Source organism: Scardinius erythrophthalmus (assembly GCF_964197995.2).
Source record: "Scardinius erythrophthalmus genome assembly, contig: HAP1_SCAFFOLD_282, whole genome shotgun sequence".
Lineage (NCBI taxonomy): Eukaryota > Metazoa > Chordata > Actinopteri > Cypriniformes > Leuciscidae > Scardinius > Scardinius erythrophthalmus.
The window spans coordinates 35,980-48,534 of record NW_028296329.1 but is presented as its reverse complement, the minus strand read 5'-3'; the positions used below and the strand labels follow the sequence as shown (position 1 = coordinate 48,534).

The window sequence follows — 12,555 nt, the reverse complement described above, 5'->3', positions numbered from 1 at the left end:
GATTGGATGGTTGTGGTTTGCTATTGGTCGATCTTATGTGAGTGACAGTTTGTCCCGCCCTCGCGCCAGTAAACACGTCATCAGAAATGCTGCACCCGAAATTGCATACTAAGTAGGTACTTGTTTTGCATTACTTAAAGGCTTCACTAAATTAAATAAAATTCTTGCTGCCATCTCAATAATAACGTTAATCAAACAACAAAAGATAAAGAAATTGTATATTTTATTTATAAAGTGTAGTGTTATTTTACATTTGATTACAGTTTCTGTTCCTGAATACCTGAAAATCCTAAGACACTTTAGTTCAATCGTATCTCAGTTCAGTTGTATGTATGTGTTTTTTTAATTACTGAGTGTGTACTTGTATTTAAAAAATGCTTGAAATTTATATTAGTTTGGCTAGTTGTTTTTCCCTACAATTAAATGTTTTGCAATAAGACTAAAAATAAATGTGAATTATTATTATTTATTTTTTTACTTTATAGGAATCGAAATTAGGAATCGATAAGAATCGGAATCAATAAGCAGAATCGGAAAGGGGAATCACTAAAATTCAAACAATACCCAACCCTAATTAGAAATAGAGAGGCAGAACAACATCACTGTAAAAACGGCATGCTCGTCATGTCAAATTTTAACATACAATCATGGTGTATACAGTGTATATAATCTTTACTTGCAAAAAAAAAAAAAAAAAAAAAAAAAAAAAGCGCTCCATGCACCAATCATGATGTTTAGCCTATGCTAATGCACAAACTGCGCATTCTAGTGGTGGATTTATCACCCGTGTTTTCTCCATCCGCTCGCATGATTACGGAACGCATACCTAAAGACGATGCATCACCCATGATTCATTTATTCCACAACTTAAATTGTCCAGTGAGGTTACAGAGAGAAAGGTGTGCCATGTTGGACTTACCATAATATATTATATATACAATATATTTATATATATATTAAATATACAATACTAAATTCTGACATCAAGCAAGTACAGTTAAGCTTCTGTTTATGTTCTCTGATCAATGTTTATATGTAAATAAAAGATTAAATTCAATTTGTTTATCAGAGTTTTAGGTGAATACACTTTCAATGGAAGGACAGAAATCTCTCAGACTTCATTAAAAATATCTTCATTTGTGTTCCAAAGATGAATGAAAGTCTTATGGGATTGGAATTACTTGAGAGTGAGTAATTGATGACAGGATTTTAATTTTGGAGTGAACTATCCCTTAAAAACTTGTTACCTGACACGAGTCATCACATTTTTCAAGTACATCTTTAGATCTACGTTTGTAGACATCATTTCAACATAAGTTCAGCTAGAACATCATTCAGATTCAGTACGCTAGGTATAGTGTAGTCTGGAGTCACAGAGCCCTGCGGGAGAGATTTACAGTCACTGTTTATCCATACGGTTGCTCGCACTCCTGCATTAACGCCTCCCTGGATGTCAGTACTGAGAGAATCTCCCACCATGATGCAGTCCTGTGGCAGAACTCCCGCAGACTTGAAGCAGTGAGTGAAGATGGAGTGCGCCGGTTTCTGCTCAGGATGATCTCCTCCGACTACCACCACACTGAAGAGACCCTCACATCTCACGGCTTCGATCTTCTCCCACTGCGTCTGACTATCGCCGTTGGTGAGCAGGAGCAGTTTGTAATCTTTCCGCAGTTCTTCCAGGAGAGATCGAACCTCAGGAGACAGAGTCAGCGCCTGTAAGCGTGTGTTCTTCCATGTGTAGTAGCAGCTGGAGGCCAGATCCGGATCAGGATCTGTGCCCTGTGTCTCCTGCAGGGCTTCATACCAGTGATGGATCCTCACACTATCTATTGTTTTTCCTTCTGATGGGTCGAAAGATTCATGATGAAGCTTTCGTAGATAGCACTCACAGATGTCTCTGATGTGGCTTTCCTGCGCAAGTGTCGACTTCAGCAGCTCACACACCTAAATAAAGAACACAGCGTAAATCATAAAATCGACATCTTTTTTAAACAAAATAAGGGGGTAACAGTTTAGGACCCAAGGACCAGATGTTTGAAAGAAGACCGAGTCAGAATTATAATAAATTGAAGAAAAGTTTTACTGAAGATAGTTTGCAGTTTCATCAGCAGAAGTCAGCTTCAAGACTCGCACGGGAGTTCGTAGGCCGCCCCGCTTACAAAGATCACAGCAGTTATACCCTACACAAAGGTCTAAGCTAGGGATGCACCGATGCATCGGCTGAACATCGGTAACGGCCGATATTTGCCTCGTTAACTGCCATCGGCCATCGGGAAATAAAAATGACATTCGCCGATGTCACATATGGGTGTCAGTTTGGTTTGATATGCTGGGGACAGAGACGCATTTGGAAGTGCATTTTCAGAAGTGCTGGGTAGGCCTACAATGACGCATTTTTTTTCTCTCTCTCTCTCTTTCGCGCTGCGCAGGTTATGTTTTAAAAGACGATGTCCTTGTAGCTCAGGCACGGCCCCACTTTTCAACAGGCCCACCCAAAACTTAAAAAAAATAAAAAATAATTCGCCAATAAGCTCATAATTTGTTCTAAAATAGCTAAAACTATAGCCTATATAGGCCTATATATTGATCGAAATGTGAGAAATATATGAAATATCATCATTGGGGTGAAATAAAAAACATTTTTGTCAGTTTTGTTACCTGACTCATGTGGAACAGAAGGCAGAACGTACTCGGTTCCCTGAGAAATAAGGGAACGAGTATTGCGTTGCAAACGCTATGAGAAAACTCCTTTTCTCGAGAAAAGAACGACCATGGTGTGTAGCAGAAGAAGCGGCGGAGTATGCACGATCCACGAGTGCTGAAGACGTTCTGCACGGCTTTGATGGGTGCGCAGGAGGACACAAATAGGTGGCGACCGCTTCTTCCAGTGGCGGGAGCGTTTCTCTCAGCGCCGTCAACAGATAGAGCGTTAACTGTACACACCACCGCCGACTTGAGCTGCAAAGAAGCTCTGGCCGCCCTGTCAAGGGCGCTTGTCAAAAAGTACGGGGAAGCTTGACCGCTCTGAATAGAGTGAGAGAGCGCGCGCGCGGCCGGGGCTCGCTCTCTCTGCTCGAGGCAGAAGAGCGCGTGCGCTCTTAAAATTTCATATTTTGGTATGAACATTCACCCGTGTTTTTTCCCTCATAAATGCGAACACGAAAAATAAAGTGAATATAATGTTTTTTTTTTGTTGGGTCAGACAATGATTACCAAATTTCTCTCTCATATGCTCTTCATAACAGCTGAAAAAGAACTTGCCATAAATAAGGTTATAACTGTCAACCAGAAAGTGACATTAAAGGTTTTTTTGTTTCATAAATTGGTCTGATTGAATTTGTGCTCATTTAGTGTGATCAAGAGCCGAAAGACTTGTATGTTTCCGTGGCACAAAAGAAGGAATAAATAACAAAAAGAAAAAACATCGGCATCGAAATCGGCCATCGGCCAAGTTGTTATGTTAAACATCGGTATCGGTATCGGCCCAGAATTTCCCAATCGGTGCATCCCTAGTCTAAGCTATACGTCCTTGCTTCAGGTTGCAGTTTCTGATAGGCTAAGAAATAGATAAACAGTAATTTTCCACACATATACAGATAGACGGAAGCATATCTCCATCGATTAGGCAGCTGACACTCGGACCCTGAAGTTAGGCACGTCGTGACCTTCCAGATTGCAGATTTGTATTGCTGGGCGCCAGCCTGTCCAGAACAACAACTCAGTCAATCTCCAATAGGGTTGCAAAATTCTGGGAATTTTCGAAGATGGAAACTTTCCATGGGAATTAATGGGAATTTAAGGGAATTAACAGGAATTTATGGGAATAAACGGGAATTTTCAAAGTTGAGGGTTGTCACTTCATAGGGAACTTAAATATAGTTGAGGAAAGTATATTTTAGCATAATCTTGACTAAAACAAACAGATGCCATTCAAATACACTTGAATATCCATGCCATTCCTCAATCACACGCACAGAGCACACTGCTTACTGCATGGCTATTGAGACCACACCCCCTACTGGCACTGTGCATGCCTCCATCACATGTACAGAAGCCCAAAGACTATTGAAGCCACACATTTGAGCCTGTGGACTAAACAAAGTGAAGTAAGTTTTGATGATATTATGGGGAAATATATTTATTAAATGTTTAAATTGCAAATATCACATACAAATGTATTCATCTAGTAGATAGCAAGCTGATAAGTTAGATGCTAAATAAACTAGCATAACTTTATTCACCACATAAGTAGGGCTGGGCGGTATGACGGTATATATCATTACCGCAGAAGAAAATGTCAACCGTAACAGATTTTTTTATTCCGTGTATACCGCGACATGTAAATAAGTAGGCGTGGTTAACTCAGCGTGCAGCGTGCGCGAGACTGAGACACTGATATTTGTCAAAGAAACATGAAGAAAGACCAAGAGGATCCACAAAAGGAATTACGTTTTCAAAATTAACGTGATATTTTCGGGGGGAAGGCACAGAAGTCAACTAGAGCAGTGCAGCACACTGAAAGTTTAGAGAGACGCACATGCTCGCAACAGGGCTTACTTGACAACAAGTTCATATATCAATATTCTAACGAATAGAAATAACCTTAAATAATGTATCTATCCGTCTCTTATGTGTACAGTTACTTTCAGAGAGGACGCGCAAGCGGTTGCCGTGGTAATGAATATTTCCAAAATTCCCCAGCTTAACTTCCCATGGAAATTTACCGGAAACTTTCCGGAAATTTACCGGAAATATTCCACCCCTTTGCAACCCTAATCTCCAATAATGCCAGTGGTTCCTTAAACTGTAACCAAGAAGACTAACACACATACCGACACACAGCTTTTCCAAGGTTGGATTTGGCCAGGCTCTAACTATAAACAGGAGAGTCTTCTCAAAACATCAAGATAATGCGTTCTTTCTCTAAAGGAGAGGACACTTTAGTCTAACTGGAAAGTAAGGCTTTAACAAAGAAATGGTCCCTTAAAGGAGAACTCCGGTCAATTTTAACATTGAGCTCATTTTTTTGTACATTTGGAGTGCTGTCAATACAGAGAACAACGACAAAAATCGGTGTTGCCTACAAGTGCAAGTGTCATTACAAGTGCACAGAAAATGTGAGTGATTCCTTCCGAGTGAACACGGGTGGATCTGACTGCAGTAGATGTTAGAGATATTAATAAAAACGAAGTTAATTCAGCCAGCGCTCATACCTTTGTTTACATCCTGTTTTCGGTGGAACGCCATAGTAATCGATTGTCGAGTTCACGCGTGTGATCATTGGTAACTAAACCTATGCGCGTGAACTCGACAATCGATTACTATGGCATTCCACCGAAAACAGGATGTAAACAAAGGTATGAGCGCTGGCTGAATTAACTTCGTTTTTATTAATATCTCTAACATCTACTGCAGTCAGATCCACCCGTGTTCACTCGGAAGGAATCACTCACATTTTCTGTGCACTTGTAATGACACTTAAAGGATGTTAAGAGGCTAAAAAGCAGGCTTACTACTTGCCCTATTGAAGTCAACAGGGTGCAAATTTTAAAAATAGAATAACTCGGTGTAGGCAACACCGATTTTTGTCGTTGTTCTCTGTATTGACAGCACTCCAAATGTACAAAAAAATGAGCTCAATGTTAAAATTGACCGGAGTTCTCCTTTAAACTATTGGCTTCAATGAACCCTATATGTTTTAACACGTTTAAGACCTTTCTCAAACACAAAACAAGTCCCTATTTCATTTCTGGAAGCCAGGCTAAATAAGCAAGCACTGTTACAGCATTCAGATATCAAATACAGACATTAACGAATACATGAAAAGAACATTTCAGTAATCACACTGGTAACTTATATAACAAAGTAAAATCCCCAGAGAAGTCATTCAACTCATTTGATATTTAGAAGGAAAAATATTGATTAATACCTTGATTATAATCACTCATTACATTTACATTGAAGCAGCAGTGGATTCCAATCCACCCCCTTCAGTACAATTTGGATTTTTATTTTGTTTTTTAATTAAAAGACATCCATACAGTCTTAAGTGTTGAGTAAGTGTCCAAATAATTTTTGAGAACAATATCATAGAAAAAGAAAGTCCATCTTTAGGCCCACATATGTAGACATCATTTCAACATCGGTTCAGCTAGAACATCATTCAGATTCAGTACACAAAAATTCAGTAAACATTTTGCTGTATTTTTCAACCTGGGTTTATTATTTTTTAATCAACTGCTGTTGCTTCATCTTTCACTGAATTGGGCTAAAAATGCTTGGATGATGAAATTTCACAACTAAATAATGCTCTGGCTACAAAACTGGATTTATTTGCTCCTCTTACTTTTTAGTCAATTTATTCCCGCTTGGCCAACTTTTACAAACTTTATTTATTAAGTATCATTCTTATGCCGATGACACACAGATTTATATTCAGTGTAAACATGGTCAAAGTGAGGCTGTCTCATTGCTCATTAAATGTATTTCTGAGATATAATCATGGAGGGCTAATCATTTTCTTTGTCTAAACAGTGATAAAACTGAGGTCCATAAGGCTGGCCAAACACCTCTTATCATTGAGGGTTCTGTACTTGAGTAAAAATTGAGGGAGTGATCTTTGATTCTTCATTGACATTTGACATCATGCACAGAATGTTGTAAAGACTTATTTTTTTCTTAGACTATTGCAAAATTGTGTCCCATGCTATCCATTTAAGTTGCAGTAAAGCTAATAAATATATTTGTTTTTTTTCCCCCATATTCATTACTGTAATGTGTTTCGTACTAGAGTTTCTAAGCATACTCTAAATAAGCTACAGTATGTTCGAAATTCTGCAGTGAGAATTTGAACTAGGACCAAATCCTAGTTAATCATGTTAGAGCCAATGGAGACTAGAGATCATATATTACTCCCATTTTTAAATCATTGCATTTGCCACCGGGTAAATTTAGAGGTGATTTTAAAGTTCTTATGCTCACATAAAGCACTTCACGGTCTGGCTCTGGTGTATTTATCTTAGCTTTTAACACCATATATCCCAAACCGAAATCTTCGCTCTTCTCAGCATTGTCTTTTGGTTGTCCATCAAACACGATAATGTTCCACGGGTGACAGAACTTTTTCAATATTTGCTCCTAGGTTTTGATTTAGCTTCCAGTTGAAATTCAGGAAGAACAGTCTCTTAGAATTTTTAAAACATATTTGAAAAAAATATTAAGTTGGCAGATTGTTGATTGTGGTAAACATTGTTGATTTCTTGTTGTTTTAATACACCTATGAAGTATTGTTGATTTATCTTGTGTTGTTCCTTGTATTTCTACCTTGTAAAGCGCTTTGAGAAGCTCTTATAGAAAGGCACTATAGAAAATAAAGTTATTATTATCATCACCCTCAAAGTGTCCAAAAAACATGGTAATGGTACTACTTTGATTGATATACCATGTATAGTATATATCGGTATATCAGTGATCAAATTGAGGGGGGCTGGGGGGATCTCTCTTATAACATTGGACTGAATTTCCTGGACTGAAAATGTATCCTATTTTTTATTTTTTATTCTTGATCAATAAAAAAGGCTGTTCTTTAAAGTCCCTCCGTGGTGAAAATCAAGGTTTTAATGTTGTTTATAATATGTCTATGTGGAGTTTTTAATATAGTTTAATACAAACCATGTGGAAATGTATAGTCAACACCATTGCTGAGTAGGCCTATTTTCTCCTTAAAACTGCAGTGAATCAAAGACTATGTGCGATCGTCAAGGAGTGGATCTCTGAGCTGGCGTGAGTGAGTGGAGGCGGGACTAATTAAAGGTATAGCGGAGGACAGAGCCATAAAGAGAAAGAGTTGCGACACTCCCATAGACCTCCGTTGTAAATAATGGCGGCGCTTTTAACCGCCCACTTCCGGGATTTGAAGAGCGGAATAGTTCTAAACACTGTCATTTTGGCGTTGGACCCCATTCACTTACATTACTGCGTGTCGAGTTGTTCTAGAGTTAAGATGTTGAAATATCGACCTCTTTTGAATTGTCAACTGTCTATTTTGTTTCAGAGGCCCTTTGCGATGCTTATACTGGTCTTCATTTGTACATGCACAGCGTAATTATTTATATTTTATGTTAGTTGTTTCAACCAATTTTCAAGCACTGCCTGCTAACTTAGCTAGTTAGCTAGCGCGACTTCGTCAGTTAAGAGTTCGGTAATGCATCGCTGCCACCTTTATAGCAACTTTTATTCAATTTAATTTTTTGGGATATACTAACTTTTCATTATGTTTTATTGTCTTGAGTGAAGCGGCTTGTGAGAACAATGCTGGACCTCTAGGATTGTTATGGCCATCACCAGTCCTGTCTGTTTCATGGATCACCTGCCCCTGGTTTTTGCTTTTCTTGTTCACACAAGCACACATTTTTGTTGTCTGTCATTGTTTAATAAAAATAGTTTATTTGAAAACCTTCATTTGTATCAGCAATGCTTAAATTCGTTTTTAATCTGTTATAGTTTTGATAATGTGTATGGCTTAATATTAAAATAATATTCTTAGTCTTAACATGATAATGTTTCACGTTGTGGTCCTGGGGTGGCCACTTTCATCAGAAGAAGTGAGCTAGCTTGAGCGAACTCTGAACGGACCGCCACGGCAGAGCTCTTTGCGTGATCACGAAGGTAGGCTAATGGCTGAATCAAAATTTATACGCAAAATCACGTGAATCAATAGCCTAATACAGCCCAGTTGTGCTAAAATAAATATCACGAGAGACGTCCATCATCAGATGAATGATATGGAAAAGTTAAGTTACAGCCGCTAAAGCCAGTGCTACTACCCATGCGAACATGAACAAGCTTTTCCCTCCAAAAATATAGCCTAAAACTTGTCTCCAAATGCAAAACTGACATTAACAAAATGCAATAACAGCTGAAAAAGTACTTGGGGTGTGTTTTATTTTATATTTACCGTTCAATAATGCAATCGCTGCTGTCTGTCCCATAGAAGAACATGACAGCCAGCGTATGTTTTAGAACTATTGGGGCTTACATGAACCACGTGACAGCCATAGCGGCGACATCAAAGAGTGTCGCAACTCTTTCTCTCTATGGCTCTGGCGGAGGATCTTTCCGAATTTTAGATAAGAACCGCCCTCTCCACTTTTTGAAAAAATGCACATGCGCAACACACTACATGCTCCCGAGAGGGAACGCCTATTAAACGTGTGCGAGGTTCTCCTCGTGCACGCTCTGTTTACAAGTTGCTGTCGGCATTACTCATACAAGATTACTTTCCAAAAGAAGATTTGCACTTTTTCACCATATAGCATGCCAAACTTTACCTGTCGAGTAGAAACTTCGCGACTGAGGCATTAGTGGGAAGCCCAACCTGTGTTTTCAGCGCACGCCATCGTGTGAAACAATCTCCCAAAAACACTCTGATCTTGTTTCTCTCTTCTGAGGCCTTTCTCTTCTTCTCATACAGTTCGTACAAACTTTTTCTCTTGCGACCCTCAGACATTTTCAAAGGACCCGGTGAAACGGCGAGCTTCAATGAATGGCTTAAACCGTAACTCTAGCTCACCACCACACATAAACACCTGAAAGTGCGCATGCGCAGAAAGCGAAAACTAAGGGACGAGCACGTACGACGGCCTTACGTTACATATCACCAGAATGATTGACACTTAGGTGGACCAATAGTTTACACTACCCACCCGGAAAAAGAAAATCCTCCGCTATACCTTTAACATATTCATAAAAATGGGTAAATGAGGCAAGGGTGTAGATTTACATTCAAGGCGTGAAATATATATATATATATATATATATATATATATATATATATATATATATATATATATATATATATATATATATATATAATTAAAAAACGCTTATTATGCCATTTTGGTGATCAAAGATGAGTTAAGGGATAAAATAACAGGGGAACTTTAAGCCTTTTTAATAAATAGTTTGTTGCATACGATCAAATAAATATATTGTAGCCTATATTTTATATAGAATTGCACCAAAACAAAAATATTATGGGGAGTACGTCAAAGCATATGTAGGCTATGTGTCAAAAACATAGACAGTAGGCTACCAGAAGTATTGTCAGCTTGTCCTTTAAAGCGTCAGTTTGAGCATTATTCATATTCATGCATTTACCTTCTGAATGGCAATTCGTCCTGCTCCAGCTGTATCGACCAGCGTGTTATCCAAGTCGAATATAATCGATAAAATTCCTCGACTTTCCATCATATTACACATAAACGTCCGATATTGACTACAATTCCGAACACGCGGAACTCCGGCTACGTCAGACATGTATTGTGACGCCGCACTCACTTTGCATCATGGGAGATGCAGTTCCCGAGGAAATAAAATGCCGGTGTGGTGAAGTGTTGAGTCCCACTGAAGTGATGAGTCCCAGCTTAGGACCCCAGTATTATGCCTGATCTAAAGCTTTTCTCGCGATTCTTATTGCAATCAATCAAACTTTTATTCACATAATAATCTTTTATTTTTATCATGATTAATTATATAGTTAAAGTATAGGCTAACTACTAGTAGTCCCTTCACTGGACCGTAACATTTCATGACACCAGTTGCATAAACTGCTAAGACTAGCCTAGTCTTACAAGTTAGTCATATTTTTTTAAGACAGTTCATAACTTATGTAAGTCAGTTAGGCTATAAAAACGTAACTAATTTGGTAGCGAAAAATAAGACTGATTAGCTGCCCCTAACTACTATTTTTATGCAACTGTCTACTGACATTGTTAAATCAGGCTAGACTTTTTTTCTTCTTCATTTTTTTTCCAAGTAGCCTAAAACATTTCACTTGAAAATGCATATAATTATCATATGTTGGCTATATTAGGTGGTGGCGTTTTCTTCTTGAGTTCTTTCAATTCACGGTAGGCTATTTTGTGTCATTGAGATTTATTTGCTCGTTTTATAAAAATCATTGATGTTAAAATGAAAAATGTAGGCTAGGCTAGTAACATTTTATTGTAAAAGGCTAAAAGCTGCATTCTGCAATATAAGTTAATATTTATATTTATCCTTGAGAAAAAGACACCTTTCTAGCAGTAAGCTAGGCCTATAGCACATGACAGTAATCAGGTGGAAAATCTGAGCGGCAGCTGAATGTTGGAAGACGTGCGAGTTGGCAGCTATGAATGAGGTTACGTGAAAACTTTGGTTTGTTCTCAATAAACATGCTCTTTTTCAGGTTCTTATCAGATTACTTGTGCTGGCGTTTGAAGAAGAAAAAAGAACACGCCTGTGTCTGAACGTAACCTATATGTAGCCTATCTGTCTAAGGTGGCTCCATCCAGTTCCATCCAGTTGCCTTTCATCTTATAGCTACATGTGACAAGTTAGTTTTTTACCATTTACACTTAGCCAGCGCAGATATATACTAATAATTAAAGTCTAAAGATGTTGCACAAATGCAATTTTTCTACAAAAATCTAAAAAAAACTAAATATAAATATTAAAATATACATATTTGCCAATGTGAAGCCTACTGTTTATACTAACACATATATATATATATATATATATATATATATATATATATATATATATATATATATATATATATATATATATATATTTCACTATAACACTTCTTTTCACCCAAAATACAAAAAGCAAATAATATAAACTTATAATTTTAGACTAGAGCAATTGAGATGCAATCACAACCATGGCCACATGAGGGCATCATGCGGATTGAACACTAAAATTCAACTCCATCACTCTCCATCATGGCTAAGACTGAAACTTGTGGCTCTTTTAGTTATTGGATTGAAGGATATTCTCTACTGTAAAACAAAACTGAATGCCTTCCTATCACAACATCTGCATGGTATGCTTGCGACCGTATCGTAGAGAATGAAAGCAGAAACTTTGGGAAATCATTCAGAAACTCTTAAACAGCACCTAAAAATGCATGAGAATTGTTTCATTATTTACTCGTCCTCAAGTTGTTCCAAAGTCATATGCTGATATTGTTTTCGTGAAACACAAAATGGGAACATGAGGAATCATGAAAAATGTATATATGTAAACATATTTTGCATCTTTGAGGACAGCATGATACATCATATAATTTACAATCATCTTGCAATGTCTACATTGGTAAGAAATTAGTTTATCTATCACATTAGCTGTGTTAATTATTCATTGTCGCATAATTATACGTTCAAAGCCACGGAATGTTCACTGAGATAAGCAAGTTGCAGCAAGATGTAGTGCAGGATTTACCCATCACTCTATTCATCAGCATTTTCTCATTGCAAACTCATCTCACCTCATATGGCCTTGCTGCAATTTCACTTCCCCCCCTCTGCTCAGCATGCACACCTTCAGGGCTCTTCACTCACCATGAGGAACATTTACAGTTTTCACAGTGAGTATTTGTGGTTTGTTCTTGATTTTTAAAAGGCTGAATTGCATGATCCGCCTTACTTCATAAACAGTGGCCCATGGAGTATTTAGAAACTTAACCCACAATTTAAAATTTCATTGCAGTAGAATATCAAAACAAAA

The 12,555-nt window shown here is 37.8% G+C and overlaps 1 protein-coding gene across 1 annotated transcript; it reads right to left on the bottom strand.

The window, feature by feature from the left end:
• Window positions 1-1,099: 1,099 nt before the first annotated feature.
• Window positions 1,100-10,391, bottom strand: LOC308686440 (N-acylneuraminate-9-phosphatase-like). The gene is made up of 2 exons (XM_081394864.1): window positions 10,162-10,391; window positions 1,100-1,947 (listed from the first exon to the last, which is right to left on the bottom strand). The coding sequence occupies exons 1-2, from the start codon at window positions 10,318-10,320 to the stop codon at window positions 1,303-1,305; spliced, it is 804 nt and encodes a 267-aa protein (XP_081250990.1). The 5' UTR covers window positions 10,321-10,391; the 3' UTR covers window positions 1,100-1,302.
• Between the last annotated feature and the right edge of the window lie 2,164 nt (window positions 10,392-12,555).